The 20,526-nt window shown below is 33.2% G+C and overlaps 2 protein-coding genes across 3 annotated transcripts; one reads left to right on the top strand and one right to left on the bottom strand.

Moving 5' to 3' along the window:
- The first annotated feature begins 6,205 nt into the window (after positions 1–6,205).
- On the top strand, positions 6,206–9,788 carry SDH2-3 (succinate dehydrogenase 2-3). 2 transcript variants are annotated; one of them, XM_022280736.2, is made up of 4 exons: positions 6,206–6,511; positions 6,962–7,200; positions 8,293–8,502; positions 9,382–9,788. In XM_022280736.2, the coding sequence occupies exons 1-4, from the start codon at positions 6,269–6,271 to the stop codon at positions 9,551–9,553; spliced, it is 864 nt and encodes a 287-aa protein (XP_022136428.1). In that variant the 5' UTR covers positions 6,206–6,268; the 3' UTR covers positions 9,554–9,788. The 2 variants fall into 2 exon arrangements, with proteins under 2 accessions (XP_022136428.1, XP_087973941.1); XM_088117815.1 differs by having other exon boundaries at positions 8,293–8,393; positions 9,382–9,521.
- Positions 9,789–9,857: 69 nt separating this feature from the next.
- On the bottom strand, positions 9,858–13,299 carry LOC111008526 (inactive TPR repeat-containing thioredoxin TTL3). Its single transcript, XM_022281269.2, has 6 exons — positions 12,434–13,299; positions 11,497–11,944; positions 11,187–11,382; positions 10,911–11,083; positions 10,440–10,773; positions 9,858–10,362 (listed from the first exon to the last, which is right to left on the bottom strand). Exons 1-6 carry the CDS (start codon positions 12,927–12,929, stop codon positions 10,246–10,248), a joined length of 1,764 nt encoding a protein of 587 aa, XP_022136961.1. The 5' UTR covers positions 12,930–13,299; the 3' UTR covers positions 9,858–10,245.
- Positions 13,300–20,526: the final 7,227 nt, after the last annotated feature.

Here is a 20,526-nt window from a genome sequence, read left to right as displayed (position 1 = left end):
ATTAGAACCATAAAGAAGCTAATAAGATCTATTTTATTTTGTTATTGTTTATTTATTATTATTATTATTTTAATAATTGAAAGATGTGTTTTTTTCGATCTATCCATCTACCCACTACGAAACCAAACCCTAGGCCTAACAAGTAACATCGCAAGGCTTCACTTTTTCTTCGGTACACGTTACATCTCAAGTTTTAATAATTTAGTTTAGAGTTTTTGTTTGGTTTTAATTTTATTTTTGTCTTTGAACATTCATATTGTTCTGCCGTATTTTATTTTATTTTATTTTTAAAGTGTTTATTTTAATCTTTAGATGTTAAAAAATAGATATTTTCGTCCATCATTTAATAAGTAGATGTGATTCTTCAAATATGTGTATTAACGCATTAACGTAGATATGTGTGGTGGAAAAGCTAGAAATTTTCTTAGGAGGGGCAAAATTTTATATAATATATCTTTTAAATTTTAGGAAAGTGAGAAACTAAAGAAAAACTACAAAATTTTAATTATTGAGTATTTTATATGAACTTTTCGAATATATTACCACAAAGTAGGGAGCTTTCCTTCTCTACTCTCTGCCCTTAAGGTGAATAGCAGGCAAGTATTTAGGTAATTGAATTGTATCAATGATTATATAATATATATATTTGAAAAAATCATTAACTAAGAAAGACATGAATATCCATGGATAAAAATAATTACTTTCTAAAAGTATAGAAACGAAGAAAAATACATTTTGAAAGTAGAACAAGTTAAAAAGTTCAACCATCAAAAATGGATTTAAACTCTTTTTTAATTTTTAATATTTATTCTACTTTCATCTTTGAATTTTGAGATTCTATTTTGGTCCCTAAACTTTATAAATAAATAAAAATTCATTTTAAGTTATGGTTGCCAATTTTACATTTATCATTTCAATAGAAATAGATCTTGTTCAAACACTTGACACATCTAACTAATATATGTGGTTCTAAAGTATACTTGTTTATATGTAGACATCTACTCATCAAAATAAATGAACACAAAAGACATGTCATGTTAAGTCTAAATGAATCATTATGGGTTGTCCTACTGATTTAAAACGGTCAAGATAAACTCTAAAGAATTTAGATAATAGAAGAAGAAATGAAGGGGAAGAACAAATATTTTTTTAAAGTTAGGCTCAAGTAAGGATGATTTGTTTTTTATTATTAATTTGCATCTTAATGGTTTTTTTTTTTTGTTAACTTCTGATTAATTTGTGTTTATTGTAGGGTTAAACTAAAAAGACTTCGAATGAATCAAGAGTTAATTTATTATTTTTAATACAAAAATTGAGTAATTTCTAATTTCAAGATAATGTTGTAAAGTTTTGCTGTTTTTAATCGTTTTCAATTTATTACCTTTTTATTTTAAACAGTGAAGGAAACATACTGAGTTCACCCAAATAATGTTTCAAAGAGTAAAATGAGTAAATGACTAGTTTTAAGTATTAGCTAAGAGATTATAAGTTCAATTCTTCGTACTTGTATTAAAAAAGGACGGAGGGAAGAAGGAAGAAGAAGAGGGGCAATTCTACCCCAATTCATCTTAGTTCAAAAGATCATATATATAGAACATACAAATTTCTCCACCCAATTCCTTTGAGAATTTCTAACTCTGTGCTACCTTATTAGCTCTATTCCCTTTGAGATTTTTTCTTTTCTTTGAAATCAACTTAGCTCATAATTACATCATAATTATGTTTCTTTTTTTTTTGTTCATCAGAAAATTAATGATAATTTAAGAAATAAGATGGGGTTAGATGGCAAAATAAATGCGCATGGTCAACTCTGGTATAGTGATTGTATGTACTATACCATGAATGAAAGTGCAACTCTAATATTTTGGTGGTAACCATAAATTAATAAATTTGATTAATTAATTAATATCATTGCGGCTCAGCAATGAATTTAGAATTGAGGTCTAGGAGGCACATAAATAATAATTAATAGGACTACAAAATTTTATATGTTCATATAAATGACATTTAATTTGTTAAAATTACACCAAACAAAATCTTAATAAACTTCTTGAACTAACTTAATATATAAAAACATTCAATTTTATTAAAACCCAAATAAACCACCTTATAATCCAATCTAGTTTGTATGGTTTTGACTGAGTTAGCTAGATCCAAAAAATTACATAATCAAGTTTTTCAAATACTGTCAAATAGCACAAAATCAAATAAGCGTAAAGCCAATTGTTAGGACAATACTAAAGTACTCTAAGGTATCTCCACAATGATATTGTCTCGTACCTATATACTCATATATTTCTTTTATTTAATCAATATGAAACTTTGGTCGCATTTCGAACACCAATGGCTTTACCCACGAAATTTTTTTTGATTTCAACGGTCAGATTGATGGTAAGATCCCAAAAAAAAATGAAATGCATTGCCATTTGGAAATTCAAAAAGTGATAATAATATGATACGACACTTCATTCTATGGTGAAATGATTACTTATACTTCATTTTATTGAATGATATTAGTACTATCATTTGCAAATGTCCAAAAGCTCAAAAGATGCGATCCAAGAGGCTCTTTCTACAAAGCCTCTGCCATTTAGCTGCAACAAGTAAGAAATGGACTTATATAAAACATTTAATTCTTGCATTATCACATATTGTTGATACCGACTGCTAATTCTATATGTCAAACTAGCTTTTTGAAAAATGAAAATTTTGACCGTCGCATTACATTTCATGGTCGTTTGGAAAATAAGATACTTTCAAGTCATGGTGGCGGGAGGTGAGGGAAATTAGTTGACATTTCTAGGAACTTCTTCTATATATAACCTTTTCAGGGAGTAAGCTCAGAGAAAAAACACTTTGAAATTTGATAAAGTTTTTAGGTATGATTTCTTTTAAATCTAAGACAAGCTAAAGGGTAACATGCCCGGCTCAAACAATGAATTTTAGTACACCTCTATCGGCCATTCAACAAAATTCCTTCCCATTTGCACGATTACTTTGGAATCATCACCAACTCTTTTACAATAAGTCTATTCTTTGTAAATATTAGTTTATTCTCTTATTAATTGATGTTGTTTAGTTAGCTGATGTTGTTGTATCAGTTTTGAGTTGGTTAAGTTGAGTTTGTGTATTCTCCCGTTGCAATGGGAGAGGTGTGCTTTTGATCATTAATGAAGAAGTTATAATCTCTTTGTAATTGTTGATGTAGAATTCTGCCAAGCCCCACATATCGGTCACCAACTAATCGGAGTGAGCTGTCGAGATGCGACCTCTGAGATAGTGGACCTGCACAAAGAACAAAAACTTCGACGTCCAAGTTAATATGAGCGTGCGAGCTGTAGTAGACCATTATCAGATCAAAATTGAGTATTTGAAATGTGGGGTGAAGTGTCCCTTCTATAGGCAGGCGGGAAGACAAAGCCGTTGAAGTCGCTCTGATCGGCGGTTACGGTTGTCAGATCCCCTAGGTCGGTGGTTTGACCTGAGGACAGGATCCTCAAGTCGGTGAAGCTTGATTTCCATTTCAACTTGGCGGGTTATCAGGTTGGCGAGTACGTGATGGTCCGATTTATCCCTTCTAGTGACTTCGACTGAGCAGGAATGTACACGTGTCAATACTTATTTTTACCACCAACAATAATCATTTTCATTATATTTGTGTATATCATTTTCTAGTATATCAAATAATCTTCTATTTGACAAGGAATCTCTAGTAGATTAAACTTTAAATTACCCCACCTAATTAATCAGCTTTTTAATTTTAGTGATACAGTAGTTAAGTTATGTTGGAAAGGATTAAAGTTAGGAGTGGTGGGTAAAAAAGGGAGAGGTGGTGGTGGTGGGAGAGACATTAATGGCGAAGGAATTGGAGAAATGGCAACATCTGCGCCAATCAAACCACAAAAATTAAGCCTATTGGGGAATAATAATGGAGGGATACAATAGAAAGGACCTGCACTGTACTTATCTACTTCAATTGATTTGACCCATTTTTACACCACTTCTTTCTTCACTGTTACAAAAGTTAATGATATTTAATCAATTTTAGACTATGAATTGATCTTCATCTTTCAAATATGTGTCCTATAATATAAGCTTCTTGTATTTTTTTTCCTCTTACTAGTTCAATTGATTAAGATGTTAGTAACATTTTTATGGGTCAAAGAGTTGAATCTTCAACTTTTAAATTTGTAATTTTATATTTTTATTTAAAAAAGAGCAATTTAGTTTTATGACAATTTTAAACAAATTTCTATATGATAATATTATTAATTGTTGACTTGAGTCTGGTTCAACTCGTTAAGAGATTAATAATGGTAAGTGGTAGATTCAATTTTATATCCTTTATTTGATTTTGTAGCATTAGTGAAAAATTAAATAAAAGATAGTTGTCCAACATTTAAAAGTATGGTTTTCTATACACAACATTTTTAGTGGTTAAATATCCATCTTACCCTATTTAATAAAAGAATTAGTAGGATTAGTCTAGGTTTTTTAATTTGGTAGGCCACATAAGTTTTCTAGTTATAATGTTAAAAGGAAAATGTTGACTAATAAAAAATAATACTTTTAAATATCACCTTATGATTCGTTTCTTGAAGTTGAATGATTTTGTAGCTTTCATTCGAGGTGGGCACCAATCTAAACACAATTTAAGTGGTTAGATATTTAGATCTCATTATTTTGGATTGTCATTTTGAATTTTCATCCCTGGACTGCAATATAATATTAGAAAAAATGTTGTGAACGAGCGAGTTCAAGGTTTCATCTTTACCATTAAAATTTTGTATAATTCATGTGTTAAAATTAAATAATTAATAGATTTTGTATGGGGCTAAAGATTGTTGTTTTTTTTTCTCCTTTGTTATGCAATTTTGGTGTGGGATGATATTGCATCTTGGAGGCATTATTAGTGATTGGGGAAGGTGCGAGTGATTGGTGTAGTTCACCAACACAGGCAACCAAATAGGCCAAATTTTGGTTCAACAACATTCACATCAGACAAAGTGGTGAGTTATATGTTGTTGTGCATTTTGTACCTTAATTTCGGCTAAAACAACCACAATGTTTTTGTCATATATATGCAATAGGACACTAAAGTCTAAGAAACATTTATAAATAAGAACCAAGGTACAATAATTCAAAATTTTGTATGAAATCTGATTTAAGCTTATATATCCACTGCCCAAAATGAAAGGGGTACGTTCACAAGTATTTTCGAAAAAGAAAGATGATAACATTTTTTTGTCAGTAAAGTCTCGATGATATGATATTATTCCTTTTGAGTCTTAAACTATTATGGTTGAAAATTTTATTCAAAATCTCTTGTACCAATGAGATGTTATCATTACTAATGTATTTAAGAATTTTCCTCGTTATTGATCAATGTGAAAATAATATGTAAAAGTGGAGATTTAAACTTTGAACATTTTAGTCGGACATACATACATATACATATACATATACATATATATATACATACACGTTTTTTGCAGAAAAAAATAGAGTTTTTTGAACTCTAGAAACGTCACAAAAAAATAGAGTTTTTCGAATTTTAGAAACGTCAGGAAAAGTAGAAAAAAGTTGAAGATTTTAAATTCTTAAAAATCATCACAAGTCAATATGAACTTAGCTTAATTAGCACTTGTTTCTAATCAAGAAGTCATGAGTTTGAATTCTCCAATCTCCACTTATTATACTCAAGGAAAAAAAAAACCATCACGAAAGAGTTGAGGCACAGTTTTTTTAACCATGTTATTTCTTTTCCTGTCATGATTTTTATCCATCATTAAATTCTTTTCCGTGACGTTTTTTAACTGTCATGAAATCTATTTTGCATGATGTTTAAATTATCATTAGATCTCTTTTCCTCTTTTCCGGTGACCGTCACGAAAAATCCTTTTCTAACGGACTATACATATAATGAGCTAAAAAACGTCACGAAATCATTCCGGGTCGAAAACCCAAATTTGTACTAGTGTGTATATATGGATGTGCTGGGCTGGCCCATATGGTATTAGAGGAGGCCCAATCCATCAAGAGAATAAATCCTTTTTCCCCTCAAATGAAATATTTGATGGGTGTCATTTTTGTGCTGTAAATGAACACCATATTTACAAGTGTGATCGTAGGCAACAGCACGTGTTGGCCAAGCAATCACCACACCGTCTAAAACCCATGCATTGGAACTGCATAACCCTTTCATCTCCATTAATCCACCCAAATCATATGCGTAGAGAAAACAGAGAGAGAATAATAAATAAATAAAATGTTGAAAAGCTGGTCCCGCCATGGCTACAACAAGGTGGCTAAGTCAAAGTTTGGAGCTTTGGAAGGCCACCCTGCGGCTCAGCAACACGCAGCAGAAGCCATGGAAGCTCATGGAGAAGTGCAGAGAAAGCTCAAATCCCATCAAAAGGAGTTCAAAATATATAGGTGGAATCCTGAGTATCCCAATCGCAAGCCTTTCCTCCAGTCTTTCTTCGTTCAGCTCTCTAATTGTGGCCCCATGGTACGTTCTAAAATGTCTTTGTGATTTTAAACATAGAATAATGGTTATAAATGCTAAAGGAGGAATAAACCACCCTCCAACCCAAACTTTTGATTCATATATTGGATATCTAACCCCTCCAACCCAAAGTTTTGAATAAATTTAATTCATATATTGGATATCTAACTCCTCCTACTAATGGGCTTGGAACATTCCACAAAGATCAACAAATGGAAACAATATTGTTGGGTCAAAGTCCCACCCCACATGTTATGCAAAAAAGAAAAATAATGATGTAGAGATCTGTAATCAAATGGGGGACAGACCCAACATATGTATTTGTACTAGATTCTAATAAACAACATCAAAAGAATTATTTCGGGTAAAAAACATCAATAGAATAAGGGTAAGTAAACGTGAGCTCAATTCATATATTATATATATAACAATAAATTTGTGTTTTCGTTGGAGGTTTTAGATGCATTGCAGAAGATAAAAGCAGAGGAAGACTCGAGCTTGAGCTACAGAAGGTCATGCAGAGAAGGGATATGTGGATCATGTGCGATGAACATTGATGGAGGCAACACAGTGGCCTGCCTCAAACTTATTGATGCTGACACTTCAAAACCCACCATTATAACTCCTCTTCCCCATATGTTTGTCATAAAAGATCTTGTTGTTGATCTCACCAACTTCTACCACCAATACAAGTAATTTACACTCTACCACTTTTCAAACTACCTAATTCTCCATTTTCATCAATCATTCTCTCTCCTTTCTTATATACATGTGTTCAAATCATATAATCTATAAGAATTTGTGAATTCAAATCATAACTTGATCATGATAAAAAATTAAAGCAATCTCTGATCTTGTGGTGTGTATTACTTGAGAAGAATTATGTGACTGAGTTGATGGCATTTCATGTGGGTAAGAGAAATGAGGTAGGTATAGTATTTTCACCTCAGCTTAATTGAACTGATTGGGTTGAGATTTCAATCTCGACCTGGTCGATGATATTGTCTTAACTAGTTGAAAATACTAAAACTTCTACCCCATTCTTTTAGCCCCTCGCCAAATACCTAAACCCTGCCTGAAGTCATCTTTAGAATAATACACTCAAAATGTCATGATCTTGTTTTCATCCAACTAACAAAATTAATGATAATAACTTGTTAAATTGAATGGGTGTAGGTCGATCGAGTCTTAGCTGAAAACGAGAAGGTCGCCGGAAAAATTATGTGATGAGTTAATTTTGAGTTGATTAAGGTGTTTAGCCTTTCATGTGGGTAAAAGAAACAAGATGGCTAGGTATAGTGTTTTCGCCTCAGGTTAATTGATTCGCTATAGTTAAAGAATGGGTCAGGATTTGTTTATGTGTGTTAACCAGTTGAGCAGTTTTAAGATTTTTGTGAGTGGGCAGAAAAGAATACTAAACCTTCGTGACCCCACTCTTTTTAACCTCGGGTCAAATGTCTAAATCTGGCCTAAAGTAATCTTTAAAAGTAATCTTTAAAATAATACACTCAGAGTAATGATCTAGTTTAATTTTCATCAAACTAACAAAATTATTGATAATAACTTGTTAAATTGAATGGGTAGAAATGCTATTAGACTTTGAGGGACATGATCATACCATACTTTGGTAATTAACCTATCTATTTTCTCAAAATTTCCTAATTCAAGTGGTTTGTTAGAAGAAGATGTTTATAACATTATTGATTGAAGGAGCATTATCATCTTTCTCCTTCTCCCCTTAGCTTACATGTGAAGTAATTAATTGTCTAGTTCATCGAGTATAGGTCGATCGAGCCTTGGCTGAAGACGAAAAGGTTGCCTGAAGATGGTCGGGAGTTCAAGCAATCTCCGGTGCAACGGAAGAAGCTAGACGGATTATATGAGTGTATCCTTTGTGCTTGTTGTACTACTTCATGTCCTCCCTATTGGTGGAATCCGGAAGAGTTTCTTGGCCCTGCTGCCTTGCTCCATGCCTATCGATGGATCTCTGATAGGTAAACGTTCTCCCAACCTTTTAAGTTTTAAGGCATTGAAACTATAATATGGTTAAAGATTTGAAAGGAGAAGAAAAACAAAATTTAGTACTAACACGTAGGAGACTCATGACCTTTTAATCGGAAATAAATGTCTTTAACCAATTGAGCTATTCTCTATTCATTTTTATTTAAAGTATAAAGCGTAGATTTGGATATTTTCCCCATATTTAACCATTCTATTTTAAAATTTTCAATTTTATTTCTATGTATTAGTTTTTTTAATCTCTCTCTCTCATTTCGACTAACAATCTCATTTGGAAAAGCCTTTTAATATTTAGTGAAAATAGGGTAGGACCTTTTTTTTTCTTTGTCCCTCTAGATAAAGGTACAATTGAGGGTTTTCAACAAGGTTAGGTAAAAAATATGTTAGGTGGGTCAAAGTAATAATAGACATCACTTTTTCCATTGAATTGTCTTATTTATTTATCTCCACAGCCAAAGCCAAGATTGGTCCAACTTCACTAGCTATAGGATTTTTTTAAAGAATTTTAAAAATAGGTAACAGAGGAGAAGAAGAATTCACCCCCACAAAAATAAAATTTATGTCATACTTTTGGAATTCGAACGTCAACCTTTTAATTGAGAATATATATGTCTTGTTAATCGTGACGGTATTCTGCCTAAATAGGACACAGGTAATTGAGTTATACTTAGGTTAACCAAGTCTGAAATAGTCTAACCAATACTTCAAGATTATTACTAATTCTATATTATATCATAGAAACAGATTATACTTTTATGCAAACTAATATTCAACTAGTGTATAATTAAAAACCATATTCATCTATTTGATACGATCATTTTGTTGACGACATGCCTTGACCAAAACGATTATAGCCGAGACGATTTTGAGGAGGAAAGACTGCAGGCAATAGCAGAAGACAAGACAAAGCTCTATAGATGCAGAACTGTAAAGAATTGCACAGCCAACTGCCCCAAAAGCCTGGATCCTTCCGGTGCTATTCACCAAATGAAGGCTATGCATTTGATCTCAAAGTCAAATAATTAAGGCCCATTTGTTAACTATTTCGGATTTTTTCCTTTTATTTCGGGTTTTTTCCTTTTGTTAATCTTTTCAAAGGGTCTCTCTTGTTGGTCATATTACCACATATTGATCACTCACTCATCTTTAAGAATCCCTCATACCTATGAAAATATTTCCAAAGAGTCTCTTGTTGGTCATGTTACCATATTTTGATCACTCGTGTGTCTTTAAGAATTTCTCATATGGTAGAATTCCTCAATCTTTTCGAAAAAGAGATTATTCTCAAAAATCAGAAACAAGAAATTAGGATAGAAAATATTAGAGACGATTAAAGACAAAGGAAGAAAAGTAGCTTAATATGAAGAGTACTTGCCATAAAATTTATGGTTTGGAACTTAAACTACAAGTAGATAAGCTATACAGAAACAAGTTGGTCCTGTCAAAACCTAAAGAACAAACTTCTGCTGAGAGATTACAGGTCATATCCATTCAGTACTTGAGACTATGAGGCTTCTCTCATTTTTCTTAATTTTAAAACCTGGGTTTTACTTTTACCCTTACAACTTCCTTGAGATCCTGGTGGTTTTCCTTTGCCATAATGGTGGCCCTTTTTAAGATTGACATAAGCTGGCCGGTGCTTGGTTCCGTCGTCTCATTCGATACATGATAATGACTCGTAAATTTTAATTTGGTCCGTTATACTTTACGTCTTTGCCTCAGTGCTTCTTTAATTGCGTCCGAGCATTGGCAAGCGCTTGGTTGATTTCCTCGTCGTCGGGAGTTTCTTTGAGCAAGTTCTCGTAGTCTTGTATTGAAGCTTCCCATCTTCCCAACTGCATGACAAAAAGCTATTATCCACCAACTTTTCTAGCAGAGCAAAAGATAAAAGGAAGAGTAAGATTGTAGGCACCTTGGCATTGCAATCTGCTCGTCTCAGCCTAGCCTTGCCATACGACGGGCGACTGTTGAGGGCTGCCGTGCAGTCTTCAACCGCTTTCTCGAACTGTCCTAGTTTCGACCGGCAAGCAGCTCGATTACATAGCAGTACGGAGTTGTATGGATCATGCTCAAGTCCCTCCCCGTATGCACGACATGCCTCTGAGAATCGGGATGTTTTGAATAGCTCGTTGCCATTTGATCGAGCAGCTGTGACAGCTCGAGCCCGCCTCATCACTGCATTAACATCTCGATTGTTCGAGTCAAGCCGAGCAGCCCGCTGCACTGCCTCCAGTGCATCCTCGAATCTGCAGTCACATGCCACTTTGAGAACCACTATAGCAGCCATAATATACATGTTTTGTTCTCTGAACAAAACTCGTATGTTTTTTTAGACTAAATTGAAACCTTTTACGAAATGGTTCGCACTTAAACATGAACGAACCTGCCTGCAGCCAAGTGAACCTGAGCTCGAATAACTAGTAAATTGGCATTACTAATAGGGCCAAGGAACTTAGTACAGGCATCCACTTCAAATCTTGGACCTCTTGATATGGCTTCATCAGCATCTTGGTGCTTGTGAAGCTTCAACAAGGCCTCAGCTTGCAAAGCAAAGATCTTTTCCAAATGATCCACAACAATCACTCAATTAGTAAAGGAACTGATTTAAATGTCAAAAATGGAGTATGACTAATCTTGTCCAATAATCTAAAAAAAGCACCTGTGGTGCAGAATCTGCTCCAGATGATATTGCAAAGCCAGTCTCCTTGATGAGGGTGTTCCAATCTCGTAATCTTCGCGCTTCGGTGCACTTGGTCAAATGAGTTTGAACAGCCTTGGCTTTCGCTAGGTCGTCCTGATCGGCCTCTGGTCCTGATTGCTTGTAATGATACATTGCCTTCTCTGCCTCTCCTAATCTGTGCTCTCAATTAAACAACAGTGTACATATTTTAGACACTACCGGGCTGAAGAGGTTCCAATATTCACCCTCTCTGTCTCTTAAAATAAGGTGGTGTTGGTGAAGTTAGTACCTAAGATACAACCTCGCAAGTCGATGATGAGCTCGGTGGTATTGAGGTTCGATTCGGATGGCTTCTCTGCACTCAAAAACTGCATCGAGAAGCATACCAAGAGCTGTCAAAGCTGCACTTTTATTGCTTCGATACGATGCCTTCTTCGGGTCGATTGCGATTGCAGCTTCATACAAAGCTAAGGCTTCCGCAAATCTTCCGTTCTTGTAGTCTTCATTCCCCATAATTTTTAACTGCTCCGGATCCATTCGAGTTGACAACGCTCGACAAAGAGAACTCGATTTTTGTTCTACGCTCTGTTTCGTTGGACTCTTGGCTATATTTCCCATTCCACCATTTTGATATTTCCCATTTGTTACTGAACTCTGTTCTCTTGCTGTGTTGGGCACATAATCAACCACATTGTATGCATTTCCTCCTCCACCCCTACCTTGTTGTCTCAAGTTACCTGTAAAAATAGTGACATTTAATCCTTTAACAAATCAAACTCTATACAATAAACTACAAATCACTAACTTTGGAGTAAGAAAAAACAGAACTCAGAGCTTAACAAGACATATTAAATCAGATTAAACTTGATCCCTATTGTTCTAAAAGTTTCAAAAGCACCTTTCTTTATACACGATGAATAAATTCACCTTCAGTATAAGGTCTTTGAAAATATTATATTGGGATGTCAACTAACCCCCTCAGTTTTGAAACTCTAACTTTGTCCGCTTAATGTTAATGTTATTGTTAATCGATCGTCTCTATCTCTACTCCATTTAAAAGGCTAAAAACCAACACGAACGCAGTTAAATGGTTAGGACATCTCTACTTCTTCGAAGAGTAGATTAAATCTCTATCTCGTAATCTTATCAAACCAATGATTAGATTGAAAGTTTTACGACTATAGAGATCAAATCGAAACTTCATGAACGAAAAAAATTGAAATTACCTAAATCTCCAAACAACATGACATTGCTGGAGGAGGCCCTCACAAGCCCATTCGTTCCTTTTGATTTCTGGTGATCGGCGATCATGCACTCGAGCTCGCCGGAGATCCCAACGGCTTCCTTCGGCACCCTTCTTCCTTGGTCCACATACCCATGACTCCCCATGGCCGGCGCCGCGATCTTACACTCTTCATTCCGATTACACATCGCCGCCCCTTTCTGCTGATTCGAATACACCGCTCTCTGTTGATTCGGACCCACCTTGTTCGCCGGTTTATTCTCCGCCGGAACTTGAAGGAACGAGGCCTCGTCGGAGCCGCCCCGCCGCCGCTTCGAATTGATGGCGTTCCCGGTTTTAACGAAATCGGCGTTGTTCGGATTATTCCCCATCGCCAATGAAGCGCTGGAAGCGCTCCTTCTCGGCCAAAACCCGCGCCGCCCAAACACGGCGTTGAGAAGCCCACAGCTCGATCTCTTATCCGACATGTCGTCTTCCATTTCTCAATTCTCCTCCCCAATGGAAAGAATCGCCTCGACAATCAGAAAAACAGAGACTCTCCCATCTGAGATGGGGTATTTGTCTAATTCTTTTTCAGACCCATCATTCGAAATTCTGAAAAATTGAGAATTTTCAGTTGAAAAAACCATGGAGAGGGCCGAACCCCAGGAGTTGATTTGTATTGCTGCGGCCCTGGAGTGGCTTCCTTCGAGCAGAGCCTCTGTTTTCTTGTGTCGGGGAGAATTTTTGTTGGAAAATCGAAAAAATTACAATGGAATCATTAGAAGAAGTTTTAACCGAAAAGGGGTTTTGTGTTTTTGATTTGAAAAGTAATTAAATTTTTTAGATTAGAAATGAATTGGTTTGAAGGGGGAAAATGGTGAGCGGGAGACTCGGTCGCTGTGGGAAATCAGGATCTCAAAATATTTAGAAACAAAAGGTCAGCTCTGCGTCATGGAGGGACTGTGAGGACACCACGTTGGGATGTTCGTTGACCTCTGGTTTCTTTTGTGAGGACAGCTGTGTCATATTTTTATTTTTTCAAACTATGAGAGTCTCAGATCCAACCGTGTTTGGTCTACTATATTTGAATTCACATAGTGTCAAGTTATGAGAGGAGCAATTATTACGGCGTTTCATTGTAGTTTCTATACTTTAAAAAGATTATTAAGATGTCTAGGATGATGTTGGATTTATAATAAATTGAAAACAAAGTCCCACGGACCAAAAATATTTGTGTCAAAATAACATATGCAAAAAAGAACAAAAGGTCTTGGGCATAATGGATCTTGAAGGACTTTTTCCACATCTCCCTGACCACATCCTTCAACATTAGGATTACTTTAGGATTACTTGTTAATGGTTGAACAAGTTTGATAGATTCGCCCTCTCAAACAAGAAAGTTCTAGTCCTTGAGGGATAATATCAACCACTTAACGCCATCCGATGCATCCACTATGATTATTTCATATCCTTCTTTTTCTATGAAGGGAAGGATCATGGGCATATAAAATAGGACAATTATCTCAATTAGTATGAGATTTTTTGGATTTCACCACAAACAAAATCGTAAGGGTTATACCTAAAATGAACAATATCTGACATAGCATGGCTCAAGTTGATAATATACTTTAATATTATCCAATATACTTTAATATTATCCAAAGTTCTAGTTAGGATTAGAAATGCTTCCGGTCTCCCCAAAATTTTGATTATTTTGTGAGAATCAAGTTCCCACAAACTTATTTATTATTATATTTTAAATTATTTCTCAATTAAATATTTTTTAGAGAAGAAATTTCTAATTAAATATTTAGTTTTCAATGATAAATCGTTATTTACATGATTGAAGGAAATTTTTTTTTAAAACCATCTAATAAAAACAATATTATAATATTTCATTTTAGTCAAATTATCCCTACATTAGGTATCCAAATGTAAACACGTCACAATAAGGCTACATTACCTCAACTATAAATTTGTAAGAAATATATATATATAGATAGATAGAGGGTGTAGTAGAAATAGAAGGATTAGAGCTTTTTCAAAAAAAAAAAAAAAAAAAAAAAATATATATATATATATATATATATATATATAGACTCATTCGATGACTTTCGCGGTCGCCCTCAGCCCTTCCTTCAAGAGGTTTTGGCTTGCCCCTTGTATAGGTTGGAGCTATGAAACTAACCTTATTATTATTCAAAGGGGAAAGGGCACCCAGCAGCAACAACCTGTTTCTCAGCAAAGAAAGTTCCACTCCCAAATCCCTGCGATAATGACCCCCTACTAAAGAGGTGGTAAGCAAGAAGATCAGAATAAGCATATATATATATATATATATATATATAAACTTGGCAGTAGGAATATACAAGAAGGAAAAATGAGAAGAGGCATATGTTGATATGTATTTTAAATATACAAATCGAGTGTTTTTTTTTTTGGTAATATTCGAAAAAAGGAATTTAAAATAGATGCATACAACTGATTTATGATAAACGAACTGTAATGGGCTAAAGTGGTGATGGAAGATAAGTTTAAGCCCATTTATTTGGGAAAGAGAAGGATATTGACATCATTAGATTGGAGCTTCCTTAAGCCCAACACACCCACAAGTCCAGAGCAAATTGGCCCTAAACCTTCATGGATATTGTGCAATTTCTTCAATTTGAAGAAAAGTGAAAACAATTTTTAAGGATAATTTCGAAGAGAGAGTTCAAATTTGATGAAAGTATATCTCTAGCAATGATTTGATGAAAGTAAGATGATTTTGGTTTGAAAACTTGATGCCTCAATAGTGTGTATATATATATTTGATAAAACCAAGACATTCTTACAAATGAACATAGCTTAACGGTAAATGACATATATCTTTGATTCCCCACCCCCACATATTATACTAACTCTCGATAAGTTATTGGTTTCTTTTGGTCTAGTTAGCTAATTTAGTCAAGTCGTTAGTTTTGGTTGATTATGTTTATCAATTTGTTTTTTTTTTTTTGCCCATTTTTCTTGTGAGACAAAATTATGTATTGGATAGCATTTGAGCATAGATGAATTACAAGAGTTTAGAGAGTTTTCTCCCACTTTAGAGATGTTTCACCAAAATTCACTTTATCAACTTATCCAAAATTTTTTAGATCCATGCAAGTCTTAAAAAATTAAATGCAAGGTTTGTTTCCTAAGAGTATTCCCTTTTTAGTTAATCACATAATGATGGTTTGGTTATAGAAGATCACTTGACTTTAAGTTCGGTGCAATTGTGCAAATTCTTTCTCATGTAATAGAATCAAATTGCTTCTCAAGAACTTCTTATCAAAATTCTAATAGAATTAAATTTCAATATTCAACTATTTTTTTAGGCAGTTACTCTTATTTATGTTCATATTGATTGATTTTTAGTATACTTCTCTTTTAGTAAAGTTCATAGACAATTAGATAAACAAGAATTTATGAAACTTGAGAGAAAGTTTATGTTAAGATTAGAAACTTTCCTTAAATTTTGAAAAAGTTTATTAGAGTTTTTTTTTTTTTTTGAAACTTTAGAATTAGGTGAGAACAAATGTTATGCAATTAAATCATCTAAGATATAATAAAGGTAAACGAAGGGAATAATATTACTTTAATGAGATAATGCTAAAGGAGAGACTTTAGAAGTGTGACATGTCTGAAGAATATGATAGAAAGTAGAAACTTTGAAACAGTCCTTTTTTTTTTCTCTTCTTCCCATTGCTCTTTAAAAAAAAAAAAAAAAAAAAAAAAAAAAAAAAAAAGAGGTTTGGAATTTTGTTAATGTGGGAAGTTTAGAAAGAGGTTCCAAAAATTTTTCAACAAATGCATCCTACTTTGCACGTGGGTTTGTTTGCAAAACCTTTCCCCTCTAGGAGAGTTCAATTTCATTCTAAAAGCATATTTTTATCATACATGGTATCTTTTATTTTAAAATTATATATATATGTGCACATTAATTAATTATAACAGTGAATTTTCTTATGAAATTTGAAAAGGATCAATGTAAAAAAAATTGTGTATGTTTTTTTCTTATAAAATGACAATTGATAGTCGGTAGATTCAAACTATCTATATATATGTTAAAATAATTTATCTTTGTCAAATGCTTATAGATTATCCAAACTCAAAATTCGAACTTGTGAAAATCATATTACAACGTTTGGTGAAATTATTTTGACAATCAAATAAAAAAGCTATATAGAGAGACAAGGGAGTGAAATTAATTATTTGAGTAGAATTTTTGGGAATTATATAGTATACGCTAGCTAAGGTATCTCACATAGGATGGTTTTTTCAGGCTAAAAAAATTGTTGTACTACAAAAATTCTCGATAATCAATCAAACACATAAAAGATAGCTAGGTTGTATTACTTTATAACAATATATATTTACCACAACATTACTTATAACAATTCATTCACTTGAGAAATCAATATTTAAAGGGTTGAGTAATAGTACACACATTAATGCATCCACATAGTTCGTGTATGTTAAATAACAATTGCATGCATAAAAAATGCATTAAAAAAATCAAATATTCAAATGTCAGAATTTAACGTAGCTCAACTTAACTTATTTAAGTATTATACATTTATCTTAAAAACAAATACATTAGAAGATATACAAAAAAAAAAAAAAGCATAACTAATGATGGAAAATAGAGAATAAAAAAATAAATAAAGAAGTAGACGTGTCTATATTTTCACAAGTACCAAATTGGCATATTTTAAAGAGAAAAATAAAACAATCTTTTGATTGAGACAAAAGAAAGAAAAGAAAGAAATGTGTGCATATATTTTGATTGAAGTACTAATTTAGCATATTTTGAAAAAACCAAACCCAAATGCTTTCTTTTGATCGAGACGAGACATCGCAATTAACCAACCCTGTTCTTGCAAGCTTTGTTTGGTTCCAAGGATATTTATTCGATACATTGAATGTTCTAGAAACTTTATTAATATTTGTCAACTTCAACGCTCACGTAGCTTCTCTTTATAGGTTGAAGGCTTGAATTCTCATTCTCGCGCTATTGTTTGTGTTATATATTCTTAGCTAGTTAGAAAAATTAAGAATCCATTTGACAACGTTCTCGTTCCCTATTTCTTGTTTTTTTTCTCATTTTCTGAAAATAGACATATTTGATAATCTATCTCGTTTATCGTTTCTAAATTTTGAGAAACGTTTAAAAAAAATGACTAAATTTTGGAAACTAGCCTCCATGTCCGTGGTTCGAATCTTGTGATTAATGGAATACTAATCTTTTTTTTTTTCTTTTACTATTTTTTTGATAAAATATTTTATACAAAATTTGTATATGGTGAATAGATTACATTCTTTTAAAAACCCTAGTGCATTGGAGATCATTTTTAATAGTAGTACTTTTAATCAACTTTCTTTTTCTATTTTTTTGAAAAAAGTAATAAGTATTTGTGAAAGCTCTAATAAAAAAACAGGTTAATTATAATTATTTTGATGCTTGATTCTACATTTAAAAAATTATTCATGAGTGTGTTGGGTTTGCAAATACTCCAAACAAAGTATTATAGGGAAGTATTATAGGGAAGAGAATGATATATGACATATAGACGAAGACAATTATCTAACTTTATAGGAAACCATAAGAGTTATGTTAAAAACAGATAATATCATATTATACGATTGTAGAGATACTTCGTGGTACGAGGGTACCATTGTTCTTAGAGTGTTTTTTAATCAAGTGATATAAAGATATAAATTACTTTCGAAGGTGTTTTTAATTTGATATAATATTTAGAATTCTCAAAAATTATTTTTGGACATAGAATCAAATGCCATGGAAATTTTGTATTCTCAATTATTACAAACCCATATCAAACTCTCTAGCTAGTTCACTTACAAAACACTTTAAAAAAATGCAAATGATAAGATATAATGAAAGAACAATACATCATTTCAAACTCCAAACACCCAAAAGAGGGAATTTTTTTTGGTATAAAAAATGAAGCAACAAATTTGTACACCATTGAATGTGACTTATCTGAGAACAGAAAAAAAAAACTCATGGTCGTACGATATTCTTCTAATGGAAAGAGAGAAGCCAAAGAAAGAAGAAGAAAGAGGCCAAATTCCCACTTCAATCAACATCTTATCAATTCTTAAGGTGACCTCGGTGACGGTGACAGAAGCTTTTGCAGCCAATGAGCAATCAGCACATAAGCACCGTGACGATTGTTCCCCATTGGGAGGGCATCTGGGTCACGTGGGAGTCCACGTGATATTGGTGGGGCTCTGGCTTATTGGACCCATCACCCCCACCCCACCTCTGGTTATGGTTACTGGTCCATAATGTCTCTACTCTTCCTGCCCTGGCGTGGCTCCACCCTCCGTGGGGACCAACCAAAACGTGTTTGAAAGTATCAATTTCTTTGTTTGATAAAAAGTTTGTTTGTTTAACCATTGGTTTAGTCTATTTTCGTAGTGATTTTACTGAAAAAATCTCGTATCAATAGAAATATATAATTGTAGAGAGTTAACATTTAATCTTCAAATATGCCTTTGAACTAAGGGTGTCAAAAAAAGCTGACCACCCAAAAATTTCGAAGAACTAAGCTTTACTCATATGGTTGGGGTTTGTGTTGTCCTTAAAATTATTATTTTCTTTCCTAAGAAATAGAAATGAACTTGTAGTGCGGTTAATAACTTATTATATGCTATCATAGGTTGGATTGTTAAGTTGAGTGGGGTTCAACTTGGTGGATATCCAAGAACCGAAAACCAACCCAATTTAAACTGGATTAACTTTCAACCCAACCCAAAATTGTATGGGTTAATTAGTTGGGTTTGGATTGTTTGAAATTTTTTTGGGTTGTCGATTTTTTTTTTAATTCCCCTGGACGACATTCTACAAACTACCTCATCGAATTTGTTATGGCGTTCTATTATATATGGTAAGAATTTGTTATGACGGCATCCTTAACATGCCTCTTTAAGATTGTGTCTCATTTTTGGATCGAAGGCTCGTTGGAGCTTTTAAACTTTTATACCATATCAATAAGATTCATGGAATTCTATCTTAAAACATGCCCTTTCAATATTATTCATGTTTTAACATAGAACCCATGAATATTGATATGGTATAGCAATCACACTTCAATTATTATTTCCTATTAGATACTCCATAGGCTGAACCAACGCATAAGAAACACAAATAATACCATGAAAAGAAAAGCTTGGCAGTTTTCCAACAAGATAACTCTATTCCTAAGAGTTATCAATTCTCTGTATTGCATTTTAAAACGGCTCTTTTTATCCAACACAAAAGTTGAACGAAATCTGATAGATTTTCATCCTCTTTCCAAACCATGAAAGCAAGCACAGGAGGAAAAAACTTTTAAAAACTATGTTTATTTTGATTTGAATATATTTATTTTAGTGACAATTTAGAAATTCATATATTCTAGTTATCCCTTGTGGATTTATTGCCCAAAATAAACGTTAGTTCATGTTTTTCCTTTCACCAAATATATAACCAATTCGTCTTCTTTCTTCAAAAGGGTAAAGCCCATTTCAATAATATGTTTATATATTTTCTTCAACAAAACCATGTTTGGATAAGGGTGTAGTGTGAATAGATGTTTTTTATACTCTTAGGGAAGAAGATAAATGATCTGTAGTTTGGGCCTTTATCTTGGTTTGTAGGCTATTTTTAGCTCGACATTAAAATGATTCAAATTTAGACTCAAGTGAAATAATATAGGTAATTCTGTTGAAATTATCCACAGAACTTATCCAAAAAACTTGTGGCCAAAGGATGAGATCACTTAAATTAAACAATAATTTGTGAGATTACCCCAATTAGAAAACATCATGAAGCTCAATCTATATAGTGATGTTCAATTTTAGGCTACATTTTTAACAAACCCAAAAGTGGAAATCTTAATTAGGCTAAGTTTCAGACAAATTAGCAAAACATTCTGTTCAGATGGATAGGAACTACCCAAATTTGATGACCTAAGAGTTGATTGTTGGGATATTAGGGCTAAAGTAGAGGGTGGATTGTTGTTGTAAACTTTCTTTTGCAGCAAATGTGTATGTCTATTGATTTGC

Source organism: Momordica charantia (assembly GCF_013281855.1).
Source record: "Momordica charantia cultivar OHB3-1 chromosome 10 unlocalized genomic scaffold, Mcharantia_2.0 BLBB01000010.1, whole genome shotgun sequence".
Taxonomy (NCBI): Eukaryota; Viridiplantae; Streptophyta; class Magnoliopsida; order Cucurbitales; family Cucurbitaceae; genus Momordica; species Momordica charantia.
Note: the sequence above shows the minus strand (reverse complement) of the source record. Positions and strands in the feature narration are given on the sequence as shown.

Coding starts and splice junctions, on each gene's coding strand:
- LOC111008526 (XM_022281269.2), bottom strand. CDS start 12,929: ATGGAAGACGACATGTCGGATAAGAGATCGAGCTGTGGGCTTCTCAAC. Junction 11,084..11,186: donor GAGCAGATTCTGCACCACAG/GTGCTTTTTTTA, acceptor CATTTGGAAAAG/ATCTTTGCTTTGCAAGCTGA. Junction 10,363..10,439: donor GAGCAGATTGCAATGCCAAG/GTGCCTACAATC, acceptor TTTGTCATGCAG/TTGGGAAGATGGGAAGCTTC.
- SDH2-3 (XM_022280736.2), top strand. CDS start 6,269: ATGTTGAAAAGCTGGTCCCGCCATGGCTACAACAAGGTGGCTAAGTCA. Junction 7,201..8,292: donor AACTTCTACCACCAATACAA/GTAATTTACACT, acceptor CATCGAGTATAG/GTCGATCGAGCCTTGGCTGA. Junction 8,503..9,381: donor TATCGATGGATCTCTGATAG/GTAAACGTTCTC, acceptor AAACGATTATAG/CCGAGACGATTTTGAGGAGG.